Source organism: Ambystoma mexicanum, chromosome 11, assembly GCF_040938575.1.
Source record: "Ambystoma mexicanum isolate Mex_15411 chromosome 11, UKY_AmexF1_1, whole genome shotgun sequence".
Classification (NCBI taxonomy): domain Eukaryota; kingdom Metazoa; phylum Chordata; class Amphibia; order Caudata; family Ambystomatidae; genus Ambystoma; species Ambystoma mexicanum.
Window position 1 is genome coordinate 1,078,866,359 of NC_090934.1, and position 25,062 is coordinate 1,078,891,420.

The 25,062-nt window shown below is 49.0% G+C and overlaps 1 protein-coding gene across 2 annotated transcripts in view; it reads left to right on the forward strand.

Moving 5' to 3' along the window:
* UBE2Q2 (ubiquitin conjugating enzyme E2 Q2) overlaps positions 1-25,062 on the forward strand; it is a 1,419,211-nt gene that overhangs the window by 1,171,123 nt on the left and 223,026 nt on the right. For both annotated transcript variants that reach the window (XM_069624339.1, XM_069624340.1), the window contains exon 11: positions 13,795-13,890. In XM_069624339.1, coding sequence (XP_069480440.1) covers positions 13,795-13,890 — 96 coding nt within the window. The remainder of the gene's footprint in view (positions 1-13,794; positions 13,891-25,062) is intronic.

Below are 25,062 nucleotides of genomic sequence, written 5' to 3' on the forward strand. Positions count from 1 at the left end.
AGACCACAAATTATCAAAGTAATGTGAACCCAGTTGATTTATTCACTTGTTGTTGGATCTGAATCCTCCTGACAAGCTTGCCCCAAAACAGCATGTCTCGCACAAACTTTCTTTTGAAAGGCAAATCCAAGATAGGAAAAGAAATAAGACGTCAAAAAGCCCAATTTAAAAAAACAATGAAAGATGTAAAAGAATACGAAGAAGAAATGAGATCAATAAATAGGTATGCCCCATAGATCTATTAGATTACAAAGAGAGGAGGAGGTGGAAATTCTCCAAGCAATTTGCTTGAAAAATTCCTGAAATTTTTGGACAATCATACGTTCGTTGAAGATCCTGATAAACTACTCTCAAAATACAACAATCCAAGAGCAGACGTGGGTAGTTAGCTTTTCAAAGGTTTATGGACCATCGGATACCTACGTATCAAAAATCAAAGTAAAGGTGAAATGGACCCTATCCTATACAACTGAAGACATCCTAACTCTGATTTTAAAAAAATCAGCATCACTGGCTCCTGGACCAAATGGATTCAGTAACGCGATCCTGAAGATGAATCCAGATCTATGGGCTAGGGTCTTAAAACCTTTGTTAGATAATATAATCAATACAAAAATAATTCCATAGACATGGTGAAATTAGAGTATTATCCTGATCTATAAGAGAGGAGATAGATTGGCAGCATCCAACTATCGCCCTATCTCACGCCTAGATGCAGATGGTAAAATATTTGCAGGACTTTTCTTGAGGGATTTGGAAGACTGGGCAAAAGTGAAGGAGATAATCCCAAAACAGCAGACAGGATTTAGGAGGGGATCGTCCACTTCACTTAATGGCCTTATCCTGAACTGTATCCCTTGTTAAGGGAGGTATAACCCAATTCAGAGCCTGGGTAGATGTATCTCAGGCTTTTGACACATCATTCGAGATGGCTTATGGGGGAAACCAAATAGATGGGGTGTACCAGATAATCTCTTAGCAACCCTAATAGAACTGCATCAAAAAACATCCTTAAATTACTAGATCGGGGGACATGTCTCAAGCTATTGGCATTGAAAGATGAGTTCAGCAAGGCTGTTTGATTGCCCATTTCTCTTTAATTTGTATTTATCAGATCTGTTCCAATGGCTGGAAGAGATTGGTTTGATTAGTCCTAAAATCGGCACTATGACAATAAATTGGTTGGCATATGCTGATGACATTGTAATTTTAGATCATAGGTCAGTTGAATTACAACATTTATTGACTGTTCTGACTATGCACTTCAAAACGACTTAAAAATAAATCCAAATAAATCTAAAATAGTCATATTCAAACATCCAATTAGGATTACAAAAGCATTTGCTTGGCAATGGATAACCAACCGATCCCAGTTACTAAAGAGGTCACTTATTTGGGATCACAGATCAGAGCATGTCCATCTAAGATACAGCTACTCTCTATTTTAGTCCTAAAGATATTAAATTTGGGATTGCAAATGAAGAAAATGTGCTCACAATACTGTGCATTTTCAATTCTCCCCGTATTAAAAGTGGGGCTGGTGATCCTATTTGTTATGGATTCTAACCTCCAAGCCTTTGATGTTCACTGGGACAAAATCGAAGCAAACATTTGGAAAAGAACTCTTGCACTTCCCCCCTGCGTCCCTATATCATGTGTAAGATATGAACTGGGTCTCACTTCTACCCAGGCTTGGCTGGAAAGGAAATGGATGTCCATGTACAGATTAATTCTTGAACCTCCTAAATCATCCCTATATGAGGATGTGGTAAAACACATGCATAAAACAGAGAATATATTTCTAGATAAATTAAGATCCAAATGCAATGAAATAATAACTCAATCAGATAGTATGATTGAGACTTTAATCCAGAACCTCCTGAAAACGAGAGTCCATGAAGAAAACCTAGAGAGGATGCGAGCAGCAAAAATATAATCTTCTTACACATTAACAGATAAACCCAGATCCTTTCTACCTAACTATTTAAAGAAATCGACTGACCCAGGTCTTAGAATGGATTTTCTAAGATTTAGACTTAATATCTACCTTAGAAATTCTACATATTAAAGACAAAGATAATTTTCCATCAGATATATATGAAAAATTTGATGAAATGGAAAGCCAATCAACCCAATATCTCTTACTGAAATGTTCAGGGACCTGGGAGCAGAGATTGCAAAGACTGAGAAGATTTGTACACGATGTTAGGATTCTAGATACCATCATGTTTTGGGAAAGAATGGCATCAGGAAATGAAATCTTGCTTACGGCTGAAGTGGTCAATCTTTTGAAGGATTTTAATTTAGTCGTAAAGAAAGCATAGTGAAGAAGAGAAACCTGATTAACCATTGATGACTTGTTTTTTTAGTTTATATTTGATGACTGGATTCTTTTATATGGAAGTTATTGTTTTTTGGGTTTTCATTTATATACTTGCTTTTTTATTTATTTGGTGTTTTCTTGCTATTCTATGTCATTTTAATGTTCCAAAATTGGAATTGGAACAGGGTAACCTTGTGGACAAGCCAGACCAGTCAAGGTAGCATTGGTGGCGTTTAAGAATAGGTCTCTCAGGAGGGGTGACGGTGATCAAAAGTCCACAGTGAGCACACACAGCAAGAACACTACAAATTACTCTGCCATGTGTATATCAACAATACATATACATGTATTAAAGGCCTTTTAAATCACACACAAGCAAAGGTCAGCAGTAAAACTTTAACTCACACAACACTACTATAAAACATATATACAGTTACAGTTGGCCTAAAGGAATGGCACACAGTAAGGGTCCACAAACTGTAAGGGAAAGGGGCATACAGTGTGAATATACTTTAGGCAGTCCTTCACTTATCAAATCCTAACTAAGAGACAGTCCAGTCCCTAAGAAGAGTGGAGCCTAGCACTCAAAAGTACTTTCAGTGTAGACCCACACGATTGTGCGGTAGAGCGAAAAACAGGGTCTCTTGCAGGAGCTGTAGCGACTCAGTAAGGTGGGTGAGGCAGTGAAGAATAAGTTCCTACTATTCAACGAGGGTCTCCCGGGCAGAACAGGATCCAAGAGTTGGGAATAGGATGGTGCACAGGCTACCTCGATAAAGTTGAGTGGCCCTCGGGGGACACTCGCACGTAAAAATGGATGGATACGCCAGAGGCTCAACGGTAAGGGTTGCGAGTACTCGACGACCGAAAGCGCCCTCCGGACCAAACTTCGGCAGTCGAGTCCACTTCGGTTGCGGGTTCAAATGCTGCAATTCTGCGGCTTTCAGCGGCTGAGTTCCAGGGATGATTCTGTGGCGGGTCAGTGACTATTTCTCCTCTCCTGGTGAAGTGATCAACTTTATTTCACTGGAGCATGTCTCGGGGGGGGGGGGGGGGGGGGGGGGGGGGTATAGCAGCAGCGCAACTCGGAGTTCGTCACGACGACTGTGCGCCGCGGTGACTGTGTGCACTCTGGTTCAGGCATACTCCTAATTCCAGACCTAGGATGCCTAGGGGTATGAAACTCAGCAGGAGAGTGCCTTGTAACCAGTGCTTACGATCTACAAAGTCTCAAGTGTCTACTTGAGACGTCAGCGGTTCCAGAGCAAAGGAGGTCTTATGCAAGCTGGTCAGTCAGCTAGGTGCTCCAGGAACACTGCCGCAAAGGCTTGCTTTCAGGTAAAGGTGGAGGTGCTGTGAATAGTTGGTCCGACTATTCAAATGTGTCGAAGCGCCTTTGAAGACCTCAGGGTGCCAAACCTTCCAGCGGGTCACCACTGGTTCCTCGACTCGGCTTCAGGATGCTTGGATCCTGTCTTAGGTTTGTTGTGAACTCAAGAGATTGACCTAGTATGGGTGTTTGGAGCCTTCTCTTATCCAGAATCTCTTTTGTGCCAAAACAAAGAGTACCCAATGAGAGATCTGCTCACATACAGGCATACCAGACGTGGACCAATCACGGGCCAATGACTGCTCCGTCATTTCCAGCACACCAGACTCTCTGGCACCCAGAATGTGTATTGGAACTAGGCAGTCCAGCGCACATCCTGGAGGCACACACAAGGCTTTCAGAAGCCCGCAAAAGCTTTGGGTTTAGCAGGAAAGTGCATGACCAAATAAGGGTTTCCCCGTGTTTGCTCGACCTGGCGAAGGCAAAGGGACAAGATGGGCAAAGGACAGAACAAAGGACCTTGTGGAATGGCCATTTTGGGGCCAAGCCACTGCCCTGGGCCAAACGCGGTAAATGCAAAATGGACCACAAGAAAGGGTTAAAATTATATGAAAAATAACAGCTGCCACCAGCTTTGTCCAGAGCACATCTGTACTTATAGTGAAAAATCCTTTGAGGGTGTCTAGGGCTTTCAGAAATGAAAGGAAGACCCCAGCACACTGTACTGTAACGTACTTTGTCCACTGTTAAAATGTTACAAAGAAATTGCAACAATGGAAAGGACTAAGGGAAACAAAGTCTCCCAGTACTGACTGTCTTTAAGGGCATGTCAGTTTCCCCATAACAAAGTGAGCGAAAACCCAGCGGAGTGCAGCAGAAGGCTGTGCTCCACTGGTAGAAGTCAGGCTAGGCTTGTCAGACAACAGCAAAACGTTGGGGGTTTAACAACTGGAGGAAAATTACACATAAATGGAAATCTTTCCTAACAGGGATCTAGTCATCTTTTTTAAATAAAGGGACAATTCAGTTTCTTTTCCAAGCTGTAGGGGGCACATTTAAATTAGCTAAGGAATTAAAAACCTGGACTAAGATCTGAGCCAACCAGTGAAATGGAGCATGGAGGCATACATGTAGACATTCAACTCCGGCAATGCACAAAGTTGAATGTCTAAAGAAATTGTGTGCAGCTGTTTACCTCCTCTCATATAAAAGCTGATCTAGTAATAAAAAATAGCGGATCACCAGGAAGCTATATCTGTTGCTAGTGGTGTAGAAAATGCTGGGACAGGCCTAGCAGTAGTAATGGTCCTTCTGTTCTGTATTCAACAGATGGCACCACTTTGCCCCAAGCAAAAACCCCTTACCTGGGCAACTGGAGCTATCTTCTGAACAAGAGTACTGACAGCAACCCCAGACACGTTTTTCAGCCTTGTTGGGCCTCATCAGTGAGGTGGAGCTGTACCTCTCGCGTGTCTGGAGTTGTTGTTGGTACTCTTGTTCAGAAGAGAATTGCCATAGCATTTTGTTGCTGGACTGCAGGACAAAGACTGATATGCAAATGGATATTTCCATTTACAGTGAGCTAATGTGTTGCTGTAGACTCTCGAGTGGGTACCTTACTAAAGAACAGGTAATTTAGCCATGTTCGTTCTCACAGAGGGCCGCCGATTACTGTTTTTTGATCGTTTAAGAAAATTGGGTTTAGTCACCCTTAGTTTGCTAGGGTCATCCAGATGTGGACCCCTTGCTCACTGTGCTTAGAGAGCCACATCTCCACCTCACTGATGAGGCCCAACAAGGCTGAAACAAGTGTCTGGGGTTGCTGTTGGTACTCTCGTGCAGAAGAGAATTGCCATAGCGTTTCGGTGCTGGACTGCCCATGTGGGCGGGACAAAGACTGATCTGCAAATGGATATTTCCCTTCTGTGAAGGGTACAGTGAGCTTAATTGTGGCTGCGGACTCTCGAGTGGGTACCTTCCGAAAGAACAGGTCATTTAGCCATGTTTTTCGCAGAGGGGCGCCCATGACAATTTTTTTGCTTGAGAGAAGACTGCTTACCTGGGAGAGACAACCGATGAAGCTGCTTGGAGGGAAGTCCTGCAGTGCCCTAATTGTTCCCAGGGAGGAGGGAAGCTGGTGTGCCCCTTGCATCTGGAGAGACCGGTGAACCAGAGACCAACCTGACCGGAGTGGAAGCTGAAGGGCTGAGTTCAGTTTGATGCCACAAACACTGACATGTTCCCCCATCTACATCCCATGTAGGTGATGCCGGATATGCACTCACGCCATGGATGATGACACCTGTACGGTGACCAAAGAACAGGCATGAAGAGGCATACAATAGGGCACGTGTCCGCACACGTGGAATGATTGAGAGGACATTCGGACTGCTGAAGGCACGTTTCCGCTGTCTGAGCAGATCTGGCGGATCACTGCTGTACAGCCCAGTGAAGACGGGTAAAATCACGCTCGTATGTGCCATGCTGCACAATATATGCCTGCGCAGGAACATCCCAATGCCACCAGACGCAGATGAGGAAGATGGGGATGGAGATGGGGATGGGGATGGGATGGCACCACCTCCCCCTGGGGGTCCACTTGATGGCCAGAGAGCACGGGATGGCCTGATTCGCATTTACTTTTGAGACACAGCACATTCACAGCAATGCACGAACATGGCGACGACAATAAATGATTAGTTGCACTGCCAATGAAATGATCAATGTCCACACATGTATGTCTTGATTTCAAATGGTGATATATTGATGTAAACACAACAGGGAAGGAGGTGCATTGGTTAGGGAAGCTGTACACCCGAGCCCACCCACCACCCAAACGTACCCACCCCCACCCAGGCCCTATTGTTCAAACCCCCAAAACTACCACCCCACCCAGGCCCCATTGTTCAAACCCCCAAAACTACCTCCCCCACCACCCAAATGTGCCCACCCCTCTCACACCCTTCAAGTCCACGTGTGTCCTGCACTGCCCCGCACACATGCCATCACTTCCGTGTGCGCTTCTGTGCCTGTGCAACCTTGCCCGAGGGCCCCGTTAGCCTACTCGAGCGCCTCCTTGGACTGGCAGTAGTGGAGCTGGATGGGGTGGTGGTGTTTGATGGCACTGAATCTGGTATTGATGGCATCCGTGCCAGATTTGCCTGTTGCCCAATCAACATGGCCTCTATGAGCCTGGAGGTGTTGTCATTACCCTCCCACACATGGCGTGCAAGGGTGACTATTGTGCTTGCAAAGCGTCCAATAGACCTTGACAGGCGACGCACTGAGGTGCTATAGCTCTCCCTCTGCAGCCTAGATTCCTCAAGCTGCCTCTCCACCAGCTGGGTGAGGGTAGCCTGCTGTTCCTCCATCCGCTGCATGCGGGTATTCAGCTCGGCCATAGATGGGGTGGGTGACCTCATGGGACTCCTGAGTGAGGTGGGGCTGAACTCCAGCTGATGGAAGGAACCCATGTCCTCAAATGTGGGCATCTCCCCCTGTGGCCCAGTATCAGAGTGCTCTTGCGGGGCACTGTTATCACTACAGGCCGCCCCCTCTGCAGTGATGCAGCCTTCTGTGTTGGGTTGGGTGGCCATGATGGGTTCCCGTGGCAGCTGTCTTGCCTCAGGCAGTGTGGAGACGGTGGGGATGTCGGTGGTGGTGGGCGGCACATCTGTTGCAGTTGATAATGTGGGCAGAGATGCCGAACTGCCGGCAGCATCCTCTTGTGTGGTGGCGGTGGCTTGGGCACTTGCCAGTGCAGATTGCCTGGCCTGTTGTGCAGTGTCACTGTCACTTGATACGGCTGTGGGGACACAAAGGACATGCAATTAGTGCTGTGGTGGTGGCTGATGGGTGCATCACATGCGTCATACAGGTTGGACATTGAATAGTGTTAGTTACATGCATCTGATTGCTGGGGGTATGCATTTTTCCAATGTTGGTTGCCATACGGATCATGTGTCCTATGGGCCAGTCATGCACTGCTGGGGGCAAAGGGGGGGGGGGGTGGTTGTTGGGTCCCATGGGCCAGTACTGCCATCTACATATACTCATATGGCATTCAGGTTTCACCACTTACCAGCATCGGCAGGTGGGCTCACTCCTGCCTCAGCCTCCCCGATACCATGGATGCCCTCAAGGTGGAGGACACTGCTGCAACGCTTCTCCCATGCTTGCAGCCTCAGTGGGGAAGGGGGTCCTCCGCCTGTACCACTGCTGCGTTGGCGGTGTGTGGATATCAGGTTGTGTACCCTCAGCCTGAGGTCGTCCCACCGCTTGTGGCAGTCCTTGACGCTCCACATGTCATGCCCACAGCGGTGCACTTGCGTGCTGCTTCCGCCCACACTTCCTTCCTCCGCTGCTGTGTGGCACGCCGTTGATCGGCGCTGAACAGCATCTCTGCATTCTCCACAATGTGCTCCACCAGGACAGTTAGCACCGCCTCACTGAAGCGCTGTTTGCGCTGCCTCTGAGCTGGAATCCTGGCAGACATGCTGGTGGTTCCTTTTGCCTTCTCACAGTATGGATTGTGCTTGTGCTGACTCTGGATGGCAATGGATTGTGCTTTTATATGATGGCCGCCTCTCTGTTTCCTGTTTTGGCGATCATGGTATTTCCGGTTCTGTGTTCGTGGCGACGGAGGCGGACGCGGGTTTTGCGCTACTTGTGGCAGCGCTATTTCCATTTCCGTGACTTTTTCCGTGATGGCGGTAACGTTTCCGCGTCCGTGTGGTGTGCGCGACCGACAACATGTTATCAGACGGCCTTTCCGCAACCTTGCGGACACGGAAACGTTTTTACCGCCGTCACGGATTTACCACGGTCCGGCCCTGGCAGGTTGTAATGAGGCCCTTGGTTTAGAATAGAGAAAGTGGATTGTACAAGTTAGGTTTTGGACCACAGATTTTATTATATGGTAAACATCTTTGTTAAGAACTGTTTTGAACTTTGCTAGTAGTTTAGGGTATTAACCTCTGGTGCTTGGAAACGTTTGTTGGTTTGGTTTGTTTGCTGGCCTGGAGGCCAAGCTAACTGTTAACTAACAAAGATCCCTAATCTGGCAACATGTTTCTGCATCTGACTCCTAAGTCTGAACAGCCACAAAGCAAAGTGCATTTCAGCTGGATTTGCCAGATGGGTCTTCAGGCTCCCCCACAGTGCATGTGAAGGGTTCTAGGTCCTCCTCTCATCCAAGATTTTCTAAGGATCTTTGGAATGTTTATGGTGAGTAAAATGACATACATATGATTGTGTGGTACAAGAGGTGACTGAGACTGACGAGATTGCTTACTTAGCACACTTTCCCAGAATTGCTGCAGTGCTAGTATGGAGTTTTGAAGCCTTCGAGACGAAACCTTGAAAAATGAAAGCATGCTTTCCTCTTCAAGTTTCCCAATGCTTGGAGGTTTAGAGACCACAAGCAAAAAAGTATAATACTTGAGTAACTGATTTGAATGACTCTTTGAAAAGCTTGAGTGGCTGGGTTGAATTTCATAAAGTAACCACTTTTGATGGTATGATTAATCTTGTTATTCTTGAACATATTTTGGCTTCCTGCTCACTTTAGCTGAAACAGCATTTGTCAGATTTGAAGGTGTTGGGTGTAAATAAATTGGCCAATGCTGCTGGGTCAATGGGTTTCCCATATATGATCCCATAAGGACAAAAGTGGGGGGGGGGAAGCAGAAAGAGGGTGGGTCTACTGAAAGAGTTGTATCCTTCAAGGCCACACATAGTTTCATAAGGGAAATAAGTCGCATGATGGGAATGTGAAGGGCGGTGGGACTTATGGTCCCAAGCAAGACTCTAGCCACAGTAAACCTCTCATACAAAAATACTCAGGAACTTGTCTAACCTGTGGATCAAGTGGCCATGTGAAGGAGGAACTAGATGTAAGGGTAAGAACATGGGGAGTCATTCTAGTACCCTTGCTTTCCCTTATGAATATGGGAGAGATGCTCACACTAGCATCCTTCTCTCATGACTGCTTGCCCTGTGGTGTTGGATCTGAAGTAGTTCTAGTATCCCTGGTATTATAAAGTTGCTGAAGCTTAGGCTTCCATCCCATACAAAACAAAGACTTATTTTAAGGATGGTGTACTGGTAGATGGTGTAGACACCTATGCTTTCGGGACACCGGGGCCAGCAGGACTATGGTGGATTCCACACTGTTGGACTCAGAGGCTCTGCCCAGAGCTCCTTAGGCCCACCAAGTTGGCTGGTGATCTCCCCCCCCTTAGCTTTCCTGTTATGCCAATCACTAGCTGTAAATGGAGTGGTAAAAGTTCCTGTAAGTGTTTAGAGACCTGTTCCGGGTAGAGGTCTTCTGGGAAATTATGTCATGGTTTTAGGACTTGCGGGTTTTAGGAAAGCAGAGCTACCACAAACCAGGTCTAAAGCAAAAAAGACTACCTTTGCTACCCCTCACAGGATCTGAAACCCATGCTAAGTAGTCAAATATTCCTACAAAGTTGACAATTTCCTCCCCTACCTTGCCTACAACTGAGGTTGAGGTTACGGACCAGACTCTTGAACCAGACAAGGAAGAAGGGTCATCTGAAGTGTTTATTCCACATGATCATATTGCCCAGAGCTGAACAATTTACTTGCAGAAGGGGGACCCTCTAGAGATGATTTATTATATTTATTTAATTGGTGTTTTTATAAGGTGCCTAATACCGTACCTAAGTTTGGTTTCTAAGCATGGATCCGGGATTCGAACCTCTGTTGTCCTGCGTGATCTTGCTTCCAAGACTAGCATGTTGCCCCTGTGCTTTCCTCCGTTCATTTAGTCCGATTAATTTAGCCTGCGGAGTGTCCATCTCTGAAAGGCCTTAGGAGAGAAGCCTGTTCCCAGTTTGATGGTGAGGTCCTTGGGTAAAATAGAATCTACTGGGACAGTGGGTTACTGTACAGTGAACCCATAGAGTCCACATGAGGTGACCTTAGGAGGTTGGTTGTCCCTTAGTATGGCAGCCTTGCCTCCTGTGGTTGGTGCATGAAGGCCCACCTGCAGGTCATCTTGGTGTCAAGAGGACTAAGGAGAGATTAAGCATGTCTTTCCACTGGTCTATGATGAGGGTCCAGATAGGTCACTGCAGGAGTTGCACTTGTCAGTTGACTGGCAAGGTGTAACAACGATTTAGGCTCCCTTGATACCACTTCTTATAGTAGATCTACCATTTGAGAGGGTAAGGATTGTCATTATTGGTACCCTTGATACTCATACATCCTATGGAAACAGGTTTACCTTGATGGTGGTTCATCATGCTACCAGATCTGAAACCATCCCACTCAAAATAGTGACTGACCATTATTAGGAATCTTTACTAGTGTCAACTTCTCTAAAGGAGTTGTATGACCGAGGCAGTAGTTGTCTAATTATATGCGGATCATCTGGAAGGAGTGGGGGGCATTGTATACATTTTCACCCACCTACCATCCACAGACAAATGGTCTAGCAGAGCGGTTTAACAGGATTCTCAAAAAGCATGATTGGAGTTCTTGAGGAGCCCCAGCGAAGGAAGTGTGACCACCTTCTACCCTGCTTATATTTTGCCTGCAGGGGCTTACTTGAAGCCCTTTGTACTTCTTGTTGATCACCCTGTTGGGGCCCTTGGGCATAGTAAAGGAAGGATGGGAGTCTCCAACTCATCCTATCACCCCAAATGTGGTGAACTATGTGCCAGGACTAAGAAAGAGGGTGGCTCAGGCAAATGACCAGTTAAAGGCTGGACAAGCACTGGTGAAACATTGTAGGATTAGAAAGCTTGACTTCATTTTACTCCAGGTCCAGAAATCCTAATCGTGAATCCTATAAGGCGCAGACCTTTGCAGGATAGACGGGTACTTACTTGATAGATGAGACTAGGTGAGGTGAAATAGTGGGCCTTGGAAGACCTACTAAGCCCTTGTTCCTCTTTGTGTATGTAAAAGAGGTGGTCAGTAGTCATCCTGAAACCAGTTCTGACTGGCAGATGCCTGTCTGGGATTGCTGATTCATTCCATTGTTTTAGGGCCCTTTCTCTGTGCATCAGTGTACTTGGAGGAATGGCTACCCATTGGCTGACAAGCCCTCTGATCGAATGATGCTTAGTGTGTGATTAGGTGCTGTGTACACTCACTGCCTCCTGTGGGGAATAAAAGCAGATCCACATTGCCCACTCACCTCTTCAAAATCTGGAACTGTGAACCTGGGTATTGAAAGAGCCTGCTGCTGGAGGAAGGACCAAAGCACTGCACCAACATACTTTGACATTCCGAACAATTTGACAGGGGAGCAATGCTTCTTCAGGACTAGAAGAAGGAACCCACGATGGGGCTCCTTTTGCCTGATCCAATGGGAACAACTAGATCAGAGCTCCTGTTGGGAGACCTAGTCTGTCAAACTCTTGACCATGCCTGCATTGCTGTCCCAGAAGCAGATGTCCCGTCCCTTTGCTATGCAGACAGTTTGGGCTATGTACTGAACAGTCTGGAGAATGTTCATCCCAGGACATTGGGCTAACTTTTTGGTTCGGTCTTCCTCCCCTGGGAAGCTCCTGGGCCATATACATTCTAGAATCCTGGGGCTGCTTCACCAAACATTCCTAGTTCTCATTCTGTGTCTGGCTCCTCTTTGGTGCTAATCTTCAAACATATCATGAGTAATTGTTCTTCCCTGCGGTCTCCTCTTAACCTCAGCTACCGAAGCCAAATATTGCGCTCTAGGACGACGTGGGAACCCTGCATCGACAATTACCTACCAAGGCCAACTCGCCTTTCTGCCCCTCTGGTTCTGACCACCGACTTACGAATAGCCACATCAAGAATAAACATTCTTCCAAAGGGTCTTGGAGTCCCTTCTGACTATTGACTCCTCTCTGGCTCTCCTTGTGGTTGCTGAACATGCACAACAATCGCATCTAAAAAAACTGCTGTCTGCCTGCTGCAAAACTCCTATTTTGGTGCCAGGGTATTGCTCTCCCGACTCTCTGGCGCTCCTGACAAGTCTGTTCTTCATCCCTATACCTATTGTACATCTTAAAGGAACTCCTTGTTGGCTTCCCACCTACAGACCACCAGAATCTGCTCATTGGGGCACTTTCGGACAAAGGGCAAATCCTTCCCACCAATGACTGCATCTATACACACTACTGGTCTCTATTGATCACTAGTTGAATATGCCTCTTTGCTTTTTCTTACAATATTTTTAAAACTATATAGTGAGTGGGCATTTTCTTAGTTGGTGTTAAAGAAAAATGTATACCGTTCCTATGAACTACCCCACCCCAATTTCTCAGTTAGCCCGAGCTGCTCTGTCACATCTACTGCTTGGAGAGCCTGGTGAACTTTAGGGACTTAATAGCAGTATTTAATTGAGGAAGGTAAATCTAAAGACGCTTACCACCGGGTTTAAAGAAAATCTCATTAACACCACATTCCCAGTCGGTCTGCGATTGACATGTGCCTTTTGTGGTGTCTGACCAGGCTGGTTGCTTCCATTCGGCGAGCTCTGGAGAATACTTCAACTCTGCATGTTTACTACCAAACGGATAGTGTTTTAGGCATTTACTGTTTGGGCAGCTCACACCTGAGTCTTTACTCTCATTTGGGGTTGTAGAGAACACTGATTGTGGGTGTCTGGACCCCCACCCACCTGACCCAGTTGTACTCTGCCTTGGTTTCGGCGGTGTGCCTGCAGGATCTCTCCATCCACCCTCTGATGGAGACATCGGGTAGCGGCAGAACCAGCCCAGTCACTTGTCATTCCCCTGCCCCCCATAAAAGAATGGGCAGTTAATCTAATTGAAAAAAGTGGGGGGTGGAGGGGCACCACCGAAATTACAAGAACTCTTAATATTGGATCTATATGTTTGATCTTTCTATGCACTGCCTGCTCGGAAGCTATTGTATAACCCTTGTAGGTATGTGCTATTATTCATGCCAGAATGAATGGCATAAGTTCATTTTTGTCTGGAGTTAACTTTAAGTTAACAAACAAAGCAGTTATATTAATTTCTTTCTTTCTCAAGGTTTATAAGCAGTGCTAATGATTAAAATGTCATGTTTCCTGTACAACTGTAAAATGTGGCACAATATTTCCAAGTATATTATGTAGAGAAGATGGATAAATCATGTGCATTTCTTTTTATTTTAGGGATGGAGTAGTGCCTATTCCATTGAGTCTGTTATCATGCAGATCAATGCCACTTTAGTAAAAGGAAAAGCCAGGGTGCAGTTCGGAGCCAATAAGGTAAAAGGATTTGTAATATTTATTTTAATTATTTATTGATCATTTGTTAGGCGCTTATGCAACAGAATCATGTTTCCAAGCGTCACAAGGGAAATGGGAAGGGAGCAAGAAGGGGAGTAAATACAATGTAAAAGAACAGTAAGTATACAAACATGGTCCTACTAGTCCTTGTGGCATTTGGACTTGCAAGTGCAGTGAAGAGAAGTGCAGGAAGGGAGGGGGTGACGAGGGAATTGGCGATGGACATGTGCTGACGGGAGTGCAAAGAGGTGCCGGGGAGGGTCCACAGGCTTAAGTGCTGGGCGGACTGATCACAAGGAGTGGAATGCACAGTCACCAGGCTGGGGGCCCTCAAGGGCACTGCTGAGGGGGGAGAGGGTACCGATGTCAACTAGGCAGAGGGTCTGGTAGCCAGTGAGATTCATGAAGATCCCAGGCAGCCAGTCTCAGTGGGGTGGGTAGCAGGGAAGGAAAAGAGAAAGAGGTAGAGAAAAGGAGAGTTTTGGGAAGTATTCAGAATTTAAGGATGTCCTGCTCAAGTCTGAGAAGGGCAGCGAGGCTGTGCCAGAGAGAGGCACCAGCTGAAGAGACCTGCCCCCACTCTCTGCTTGGAGAAGCGGTTGACAATCAGAGTTGGCGTTAGAGGAGTGGAGGGCTCTAGCAGAGAAGTATTTAGGGAGTTGGAGATAGCGTGGTCCCAGGCCTCAAAGCCTTGTGGATGATGTGGAGGGTCTCCAATTTGATCCTTGTGGCCACGGGAGAGATCTTGGGGCTGGAGAGATATGGTCCCTGGGCTTGAGTCCAAGGATACGTCTTTCACTCCTATTCTGGATTAGCTGAAGGGGGCGAAGAGAGGAAAGGGGAAGAATGAGGAACAAGCTGTTGGAGTAGCGCTACCTAAAGAGGACCAGAACTCTGGAAACATTGAACTTCTGGGTAAAGGTCAGGAGAGGGAGAAAGCATCTGAGGTGAAGCTGGAAATGGGCCTTCTTGACAATTTGGCAATTTTCAAATGCAATTTTTTTTCATTTCCTATGGCAAAGTATGGCTATAATCGCCGACAGTCATAGGTCTGATCATTGTCATTATACCCATAATGTATCACATTTTGCAGTTGCTGAAATCCTTGGCAAATTAGCAACATATGAACAGAGAAGAAATGTACACATTGGGCAAAACACATTCCAGAACGTCTTAGTCCCATCAGCCTGATTTGCTCCATTTATCACACCTAGCAAGTTGTGTAATAATATAATGGACACATTACTCTCACGGATTCCTCATCTTTGAAATATCCCATTCGAAGCAGTTGGCACCAGAAAATGTTTTTATAGCCAGTAGGTGGTGGTCTACTCCGTGGGTGTTATGAAAGATTTTGCTTTTTGCAACGTCCACCCTGTTTTGCCTTTTTTTTAACCTGTTTTGCCTTTTTTTTAACCTGTTTTGCCTTTTTTTTAACCTGTTTTGCCTTTTTTTTAACCTGTTTTGCCTTTTTGAAGGGAAGTAAAGCCTTCAGATTCACTTCCCTTGCCTTTTTGGCCATTTTATATGGGGAACTGATCAGTCCTTCAGACTAGCACTACTGGGAAACTATTTCTCTTTTGATTTCTGTGACTTTGTAACATTGCAGACACCTTAAAATGCAGTGCAATGGGGATACTTTTGTATCATCCTAGCTTTTTACCCTTGTGAGTTTTGGCTACATTTCTATGTGCTTAAAGACAAGCTGGTGGCAGCAGATACATTTTTACAATTTTTTGCATTTTCTTTTTTTTTGTAAATTTGCTTTTCTCCAGCATGGGGTCTGGCATGGATTCACATGCTCATGAATATTCCCCGTCGTCAGGCTGGGAATCCTCGGTAAAGAAAAATCAGTATCAGTTTCGTTTCTGATCTGTCTTTCGTAGTAGTAACCAATCACTGATCTCTGCGTCATACTGACCACAGCCAATGACTGCCATCTCCCTAAGCCCCGCCTCTGGCAGCCATCTTCAGATTTTTACCGCACGTTCAAGTGTTGGGATCCTCGTGCTATTGCTCTCGAGCGTTAGTGCTTTTTTCGTGCTTTTTCTTAGGAAAATGTTCTCTTTTTCGGTCAAAAGAGCCTCAAGCTCCACCGTTTCTTTATCCGATCAACGGGGACCCGTGTCGGATTCTTCTACGCCCCTCAAGGGTGAAGATTTCGTCGAGCCATGCTTTTGGAGGACTCCAGAAGTTTCTCAGGCCCTTCTCGAGCATGGCCCAGGAGAAGGGAAGCTCGACGCCCGGAAAGCTGTTCAGGGTCTGCCCTGGATGCCAGCTTCAGAATGTCTTTAAGGAGGACGAACACTCCCTTTGCCTTTACTGCCTGCATGAAGACAAGACGCACGTGGAGAAGGACTGTGCGTTTTGCGGCAATATGTCGGAGCGGACCATGAAGGACCGCCATCAGCGTCTCGCCAACTGGCTGGAAGGAAAGAGCCCGTCAGGCGAGAAGAAGAAGAAGTCCGAGCGGTCTTCTAAGGCCTTTGAGGGCGCCCCGGCGACGGGGGTCCAACAGAAGGCCAAGCACCGCGAGTCCGCTGGCACCGGGAGCGCCGAACGGTCGGGCTCTACGGGCACCAGGCAGGGCGCATCAACCACGAGCCAACGCTCTGGCTCGGGTAAGAGGAAGGCCGAGCACCCGGCGAAGCTCCTGGAGAGACCCCGGTCGTTCTCGAAGGCCTCATCGGAGGGGGAGCGAGGTGGTGACCGTCCCCCCCAAGGAGAAGGCGGTGAGCGCACCTAAGGTGGTGAAAGCCTTGATCCATCCGGCCAAGGCCTCTATCGAGACAGTCGCGGCGGCCCTGGCTCAGCCTGTGGAGGCTACACCAGTGGTGGCGACCTCGGGGCCCAGAATCTCCCTGCCACCGCGGAGGGAGTCCTCTTTCATGCCCATCGACAGGACCCCCGTGAAACCTCCGACGGAGAAGAAAAAGGGGGGGGGGCAGGAGGTCATCGTGGATTCGGCCTCAACCTCTGAGGAGGAGCTGATCGAAGTCTTAGGCCACGGCGCTGGCGTGGAAGGCGGCCATCCTGTCGGGAGGGACCCCGACGTGGGAGACGACGAGAACGTCGAGGGTGCCCCTGATCGCCCGTCGGAACCCCCTCAACCAGTGCCGCAAGACAACTCGGCGGCCATTTTGTTGGCTATACAGTCCTTATGCTCGGAGATAAGGACGAGACTGCCGTTACCACCAATGGAGGAACCGCTCCCGACGGCGGACCCGGAGCCAGGCCCTTCTGGGAGCCCTCCTCTTAAGAGAAGAAGGATTCATCCTCCACCTCCTTTTCCTCCGTGCCCTGCTCAGCCCTCCTCCCCGTCCACGACACGTGGGGATGATACGGGGACTGACACGGCCGCGCCGGGTACAGACGCCGAGGTTTACGACGAGGATCTCCCGTCACCTCCCACCCGGGCTTCCCTGCCCGACGAGATTGGATCGTTTCACGCCATGATCGCCAGGGCATCCGAGCTTTTCCAGCTCTGCCCGGAGGAGAAGGAAGGTTTCCTTTATCAACGGCGCGAGACCAAGAGGAAGACGGTCCTCGCTGTACCTCTACTGGACGATATCTGGGATGAGGGTCTCTCCCTCCTCAAGAACCCATCCACAACGCCGGCTAGAAGGGATCGGTACGAGAAGAAGTACCGGGTCCCGGACGCGCCCCCCTTGTGCCTTCGGGCACAGCCGACCCCGGACTCTACGTTAACCTCCCCGCCGGACGGCGAGGGAAAGAAATTGGACACGATGGGACGCAGTCTCATCTCATCGGCAGCGACGACGATTAAGGCTGCCACCGCCTTCGCTATCGTAGCCCGCTACAACACGGAGTTGTGGTACAAACTCGCCCCCCTGCTGGACTTCCTGCCAGACGACAAGAGGGCGGAGGCCCTAGAGATCTTGCAGGAAGGAGAAGTGGCGTCGGACCACGCCATTACGATAGCGACGGACATCGCTGACACTGGATTTCGCCAGTTGGGCAACGGCGTGTGCCTTAGGCGGCGTGGATGGCTCAAGGCTACTGACTTCCGTCAGGACGTGCAGACCAGAGTCTTGGACATGCCGTTCGACGGGAGCAACCTGTTTGGGAAAAGTGGACGATTCCCTACAAGCCATCAAGGCAGACACGGAGACGGCCCGGGCTCTTGGTGTTCACCAGCAACGACGGCCGCCCTTTCAGAGCGGTGGAGGCAAACAGGGTGCCTCCAAAGGTTCCAGCGGCGGATTTTCCACCTATCGTCAAGCGGCCCGTTCGTCGTCACAGGAAGCCTACAGGGGACGGGGCAAGTCGGGCGGACCCCGCTGTCGTCGCCAAGGAGGACAAGGCGGCAAAGCCTCGTCGAAGCAGGACTGAACCGGCCGTGGGGTCGGGCCCCCACCGAAGCACCCCGGTGGGAGGCCGGCTGGCGAGCTTTGTCAGCGTGTGGGAGTCCATCTCCACCGACCGTTGGGTGCTGGACGCCCTGGCTCAGGGTCACGCGCTCGAGTTTCTAAAGAGGTGCCCGCGCGTCCCCCCTGTGGCCAGGAAGGAACATCACGTCCCTCAACTTCTCTTGGAGGTAAAGGCGATGCTCAGGAAGGGCGCCATCAAGCTGGTCCCAAAGAGGCTTTGGAGCTCCGGAGTTTACTCGAGATACTTCCTCGTGAAGAAGACGACGGGAGGATGGCGTCCCATCCTGGACCTACGACGACTGAACAAATTCATTAAGGCACAGAAGTTCCGGATGGTCACCCTCCAACACGTCCTGGGTCAACTGGAGGAGGGCGATTTCCTGTCGTCGTTGGATTTGGAAGATGCCTACTTCCATATCCCCATCCTAAAGGGACACCGAAAATTTCTCAGATTCGTGGTCCAAGGGCGTCACTACCAGTTCAGAGCCCTTCCCTTCGGATTGAGGTCGGCACCCAGGGTGTTCACCAAGTGCCTCGCACCGGTGGCGGCGCGGCTGCGCCTAGAGGGGATCCACGTCTACCCCTACCTGGACGACTGGCTCATCCGAGCAAAGACGAAGGAGCTCGCCGTGGAGCACACGGCAAGGACCGTCCAACTACTCACGGACCTGGGATTCTCCATAAACTACGCCAAGTCCCACCTGGTGCCCGCGCAAGACGCACTGTTTCTGGGTGCTAAGCTCGACACAGTGTCGCTTCTGGCCTCTCCGTCGGAGGAAAGGACAAGGGCCATCTTGGGCAAGGTGCAGCGGATGCTGGTTGCGGACGCGGCCAGTGTGAGGTCCATCAAGTCCCTCCTCGGAATGATGTCTTCTTACATTTATCTCATCCGCCTGTGCAGGCTCCGGATGCGCCCGTTGCAGGAGTTCCTGGACGCGCGCTGGATCCAGACGATGGGCAGCTTCGAGGAGAGGATCAAACTCGACGAGAGTTTCCGACGAGCGATCTGGTGGTGGGGCACCCGCGCGCATCTGACGGCGGGCATGGACTTCCAGACCCCGGGCCACCAGAAGACAGTGACCACGGATGCCTCCTTGGAGGGGTGGGGAGCGCACACCGAAAACCTGCACGCGAGGGGTCTTTGGCTGCCGGCGGAGAGGTCCCTCCATATCAACGTCCTGGAACTCCGTGCAGTGTTTTGGGCCCTCAGGTCCTTTCTTCCGTCCCTCAAGGGCAAGGTGGTGAGGATCTTCACCGACAACACCACCACCATGTTCTACATCAGGAAGCAGGGCGGTACCAGATCCCCAGCCCTGTCCAAGGAGGCACAGGATCTGTGGCATTGGGCCGTCGCCCAAGGGATGTTTCTGGTGCTGTTTCATCTGGCAGGAATAAAAAACACCATCGCCGACTCGCTCAGCAGAGAGCTGCGCTCGTGCCACGAGTGGGAACTACGACAGGATCTAGTGGACCGCCTCTTCCGACGGTGGGGCACACCCCAGATCGACCTGTTCGCGACGGCGACGAACTCCAAGTGCCGGAGGTTCGCCAGCAGGTTTCCCCAGCCGAGGAGCATGGGCGATGCTTTCTCGTTCCCCTGGGAGGGCCTGTTCCTATATGCGTTCCCTCCATTGCCGCTGCTGATCCGGCTCATCAACCAGCTCAAGAGGTCACGGTGCAGGATGATCCTCGTCGCACCTGCGTGGCCGAGGCAGATATGGTTCCCGGACCTTCTGGACTTGTCAGCGTCCCCGTCAAACTGCCAGTGGACGTGTATCTTCTCTCCAGGGAAGGAGGCGCTATTCTCCATCACGACCCAAAGTCGCTGAACTTGCAGGCCTGGCTCCTGCAGCGTTAGAGTTTGGAGGTTACGACATACCGGCCGACTGGAGAGAGGTTCTTGCAAAGGCCAGGGCGTCCTCCACTCTTAAATGCTATGGACACAAATGGAAGAGGTTCTCTGTCTGGTGCTACGCACAGAAGATTAACCCTCTACGGATTACGGCTCCCCAAGTACTGCCGTACCTGCTGACGCTGGCCAAGGCTGGACTGGCGCACGCTTCCATCAAGATTCATCTTGCTGCGATCTCCCGATACACCAGAACCACGGGACGGTCGTCTTTGTGGTATCATAGTCTGGTGAAAGAATTCATGAAGGGACTGTTCAGATCGTTCCCGCTGGTGAAGGCCCCGGCCCCGGCGTGGGAGCTCAACGTGGTGCTGACCAAGCTCATGGGACCTCCGTTCGAGCCTCTGCACTCGGCTCCGTTGAAGTTCTTGTCGTGGAAAACAGCGTTTCTTGTGGCCATCACCTCCGCACGACGGGTGGGAGAGAGCCAGGCCCTTTCCTGCAAGCCCCCGTACTTGACTTTTCACGACACGAGGGTAGTGCTCAGGACGCACCCCTCCTTCATGCCCAAGGTACCGTCGGACTTCCACCTCAACGAACCCTTGGTGTTGCCTGTTTTCTTCCCGTCGCCTTCGTCGCCGGCTGAAAGGACTTTGCACTCGCTGGATGTGGCTAGAGCGCTGAAGTTCTACGTGGACCGCACAAAGTGTTTTCGGAAGACGTCACAACTTTTGTGAACTTTGGACCTGTCAATCAGGGGACGGCTCTCTCGAAGGCTTCCATTTCCAGATGACTCTCCGGCTGTATCATGTACAGCCATCGGTTGGCAAACCGACCACTGCCTGGCCGTCCGAGAGCCCATTCCACCAGAGCGATCGCAGCTACCACGGCGTTCCTATCTGGTGTGCCCTTGCTGGACATCTGCAGGGCTGCCACGTGGAGGTCGACGCACACCTTCACGAAATTCTACTGCGTCGATCGGGATTCCAGGGAGGAGTCCAGGGTCGGCCAAGCAGTGCTGCGCAACCTGTTTGCCTAAGGTGAGCCTGGTGAGGAGGTAAGAATTGCTTAATGTTGAGTTTTGATGTAATGCTTAATGTTGAGCCTTTGCCACCTCCCGTGGTTGTGCATGTGTGTACTGCTATGTATTCTTTTATTCATGAGCATGTGAATCCATGCCAGACCCCATGCTGGAGAAGGAACAAGTTACTTACCTGTAACTCTTGTTCTCCAGCATGGGTCTGGCATGGATTCACATGCGAACCCTCCCACCTACCCCTCTGCGGCTCTTCACTTGGTCATACTGCCTCTTCACGTGCTACCAAATCTGAAGATGGCTGCCAGAGGTGGGGCTTAGGGAGATGGCAGTCATTGGCTGTGGTCAGTATGACGCAGAGATCAGTGATTGGTTACTACTACGAAAGACAGATCAGAAACGAAACTGATACTGATTTTTCTTTACCGAGGATTCCCAGCCTGACGACGGGGAATATTCATGAGCATGAGCATGTGAATCCATGCCAGACCCATGCTGGAGAACAACAGTTACAGGTAAGTAACTTGTTCCTTATTAGGTTTACAAATACAAGTCATGCATAAGAAAGGTACAATGAATAAACGATTAAATGTTTCATAATAAAGAAGCAAACCCTCAGAGTTCCATGTATTTTGTCTGTCCCGCAAACACTTTCTTCACACATAGGGTTTGTGCATAAACATTCCCCCCCCCCCCCCCCCCCCCCCATTCACCACCCCTCTCCATGGTCAGAACCTTTGTCACAGAACATACAGGGTTCATTGTGTGAAGAACAGAGTCAGTGTCTATTGGAGGGCTCAACTTGTGTGCTGCTTAGGTCGATCCTTGCTCCTCTGTTACCAGAGTGAGAGATTTAGTACGGGATAGGCCGTCGGGCAAATATGTTTTTATATTCCATCCATAAGGTTTCAGTCTGTGACAGTTTTCCATGGAGCGATGCCGTTATATGCTCCATTATGCATATATTGGTGGATACATGGATCCATTCGTTTTTCGTGGGGATTGTAGGGGCTTTCCATCTTATTACTAGCGTTGCCCTAGCAGCCAGTAGCAGTTGTGGGGCTATGTCTTTGATTTTGACCCAGTCATCCTCATCTTTCTCATGGCCAAGCAGTATGAGGTAGGGAGTAGCTGTTCTGACAATGCCATCAACCTCTTTAATGCAGCCCAGGACTTCTGACCAGAATACTTGTATTCGAGGACACCCCCACCACATGTGCCAGTAATCTGCTCTTTCTCCGCATCCACGCCAGCATTCCGGGTTTGCAGTCTGAAACATTTTGGATAGTCTGACGGGGTCATATTGCCATCTATGCAGTAGTTTGATTGCGTGGAGTTTGTATCGGTTCGAAGTGGATGCCTGTGTGGCTGCTTGGCATATGGTGTCCCATAGCTCCGGAGTGAACTGGTCAGCAAAGTCTTTTTCCCTTCTGCCTTTTAGTGCATCCGTGTTCGTCCCCTCTCCCTCTATCAGTGTTCTGTACATATCGGATATTAGGCCCTTCATTACAGTTCTTGAGTCCAGTATTTTTTCAAAGGGGGTGAGTTCTCTCACTAGTTTGGGCCTCCATATGGATCTTGTCAGGACCCCATTTATTTGTATATATTGAAAGGTGGATAATGTGCCTATTCTGAGGGCCTCGGTTAATTCAGGGAGTGAGATGAAGGAGGCTTTCCTTTGCAGTTGCCCTACTCTTTCTAAGCCCGCCTCGTACCATATTTGGAACCTTCCTGCGTCTGGAATGTGGTCGTTGATTCCTGGAGACCATAAGTGGCTTAGGGGAGCCGGACAGATGGTGATATTTTGCCTGTTCTTGCCATATGTCCAAATGTCCCAGATGGTCATTTGTATCGGGTGATCTTTGAGTTTTCTACATATTTTTTTCTTAGGTGCCCAGAGCCATTCAGATACTGTGGCTGGCAAAAAATAGTGGTTGTCCATATTGACCCACTGGATCTTTGTTTGGTCGCGCAAATGTGGAATCAATACTCTTAGTTGGGAGGCTTCATAATATTTTTGGAGGTTAGGAAGTCCAACCCCACCTTTGTCTTTAGGAAGCGTTAGGGTCTTATATGGGATCCTTGCTTTTTTCCCTTGCCATAGGAATTTGAGCATGGCCCTTTTGGTCTCACTGAAGAAGCTTTTGGGAATCCTAATGGGTAACATCTGGAATGGGTATAGGAACCGGGGAAGGGATGCCATCTTTATTGCATTAAGTCGGCACAGCCAGGATAGCGTGAGCTTTTCCCATCTTGTCAAATCTAACTTAAACTGCTTCAGTAGGGGAGGGAAGTTTGCTTCGTATAGGTCATTCAAATTTCTCGTCATTTGTATCCCCAGGTATTGTAGTTTTGAGTGGTCAATATTGAGACCGAGTGAAGAGAACTTGGTGGCATTCTCACCTTCTTGACCATGAAGGGGGAAAGAGTGTCGACTTTGCTTTGTTTATTTTAAACCCTGAGAGTTTACCATATTCTTCTATCATCCAGAGAGCCCTGGGGATGGAAGAGGAGGGGTTTGTGATGTGAAGGATGTCATCAGCATAGAGGGCAATTTTGTATTCTGACGTCCCCAGTCGGATACCCTCTAGTGTGGGGTCCGCTCTCATTGTTATTGCCAGAGGCTCTAGGGAGAGGGCAAAGAGAATCGCAGAGAGAGGCCATCCCTGTCGAGTCCCACGTTGCAGATTGAACCACTGTGAATATTCGCCATTCACAAAAATAGATGCTTTAGGTTCTGTGTATACTGCGTGTATTGCTTGTCTGAATCTCGTGCCTATTCCCACCTTACGTAGTACTGCTTTTAGTAACCCCCACACCACCCTGTCAAAGGCCTTTTCTGCATCGATGGAGAGTAAGACCGGGTCATTCTCCATGGTCTGGGACGTGTAGATCAGGTGAAGGGTTTTGCGGATCGTGTCTGCCCCCCTGTCTGCCCAGTATGAACCCGACTTGATCGGGGTGTATGAGTTGCGGGATGAGGGATTCAAGCCTTGCTGCTAGGACTCTGGTATATATTTTCGCATCAAGGTTGAGTAGTGAGATGGGGCGATATGAAGCACATTTCGTAGGATCCCTCCCAGCCTTGGGGATAACAGTAATCAGCGCCCTGGTGAAGGCGTCTGGGGGATTCCCTGTGTCCATTATTTCATTGAAGAGTGGTGTTAGGAAGGGAGCTAGTGTGGAGCTGAAAGTTTTATAAAATTCGGCGGTGTAGCCGTCTTCGCCCGGGGACTTGCCTGAGGTTAGTCTCTTTATGGCGGCCTGGACCTTCAGTTCAGTACTCGGAGATTCTAGTGAGTCGGCATCTAGCTCAGGGATACGGGGTACTTCTATTGAGGACAAATAAGACTCTGTATCCGATTGGTCAGTGTCCACTTCAGAGGAGTATAATGATTCGTAAAAGTTGGCAAAACATTCTGGGATAGCGGTATGGGGATGTAATATAGGGGAGAGATCATCCTTAATTTCTAATACTCTTCGCTCAGCTCTTTGTTCTCGCAGCCTGGCGGCGAGAAGTGCGGTCACCCTTTTCATAGAATTTTTGTTTCAAGAATCTCAGTTTATGCACTACCTACTCATGTTCTAATAGTTTCCGTTCGTTTCTTTTCTCTCTGGCTTTGTTCATTCTCTGCGGGTCTAATTCTTCGCCCGTTTTGGGCTTGCTTTCTAATTGGTGGATTTCGGTCCAAAGTCTTTGTTCAATGAGATTATGTTCCCTTTTCTTTGAAGCACCTTCTCTTATCAGAATTCCCCTCCAGGTAGCCTTTCCCGCCTCCCACAAAGTTTGTCTGGACACTTTGCCATTGTCATTTGCTTTGAAGAATTCGGAGATTTGTCTCCATTTCAGTTCTGAAGACATCTCTCCAGAGGCT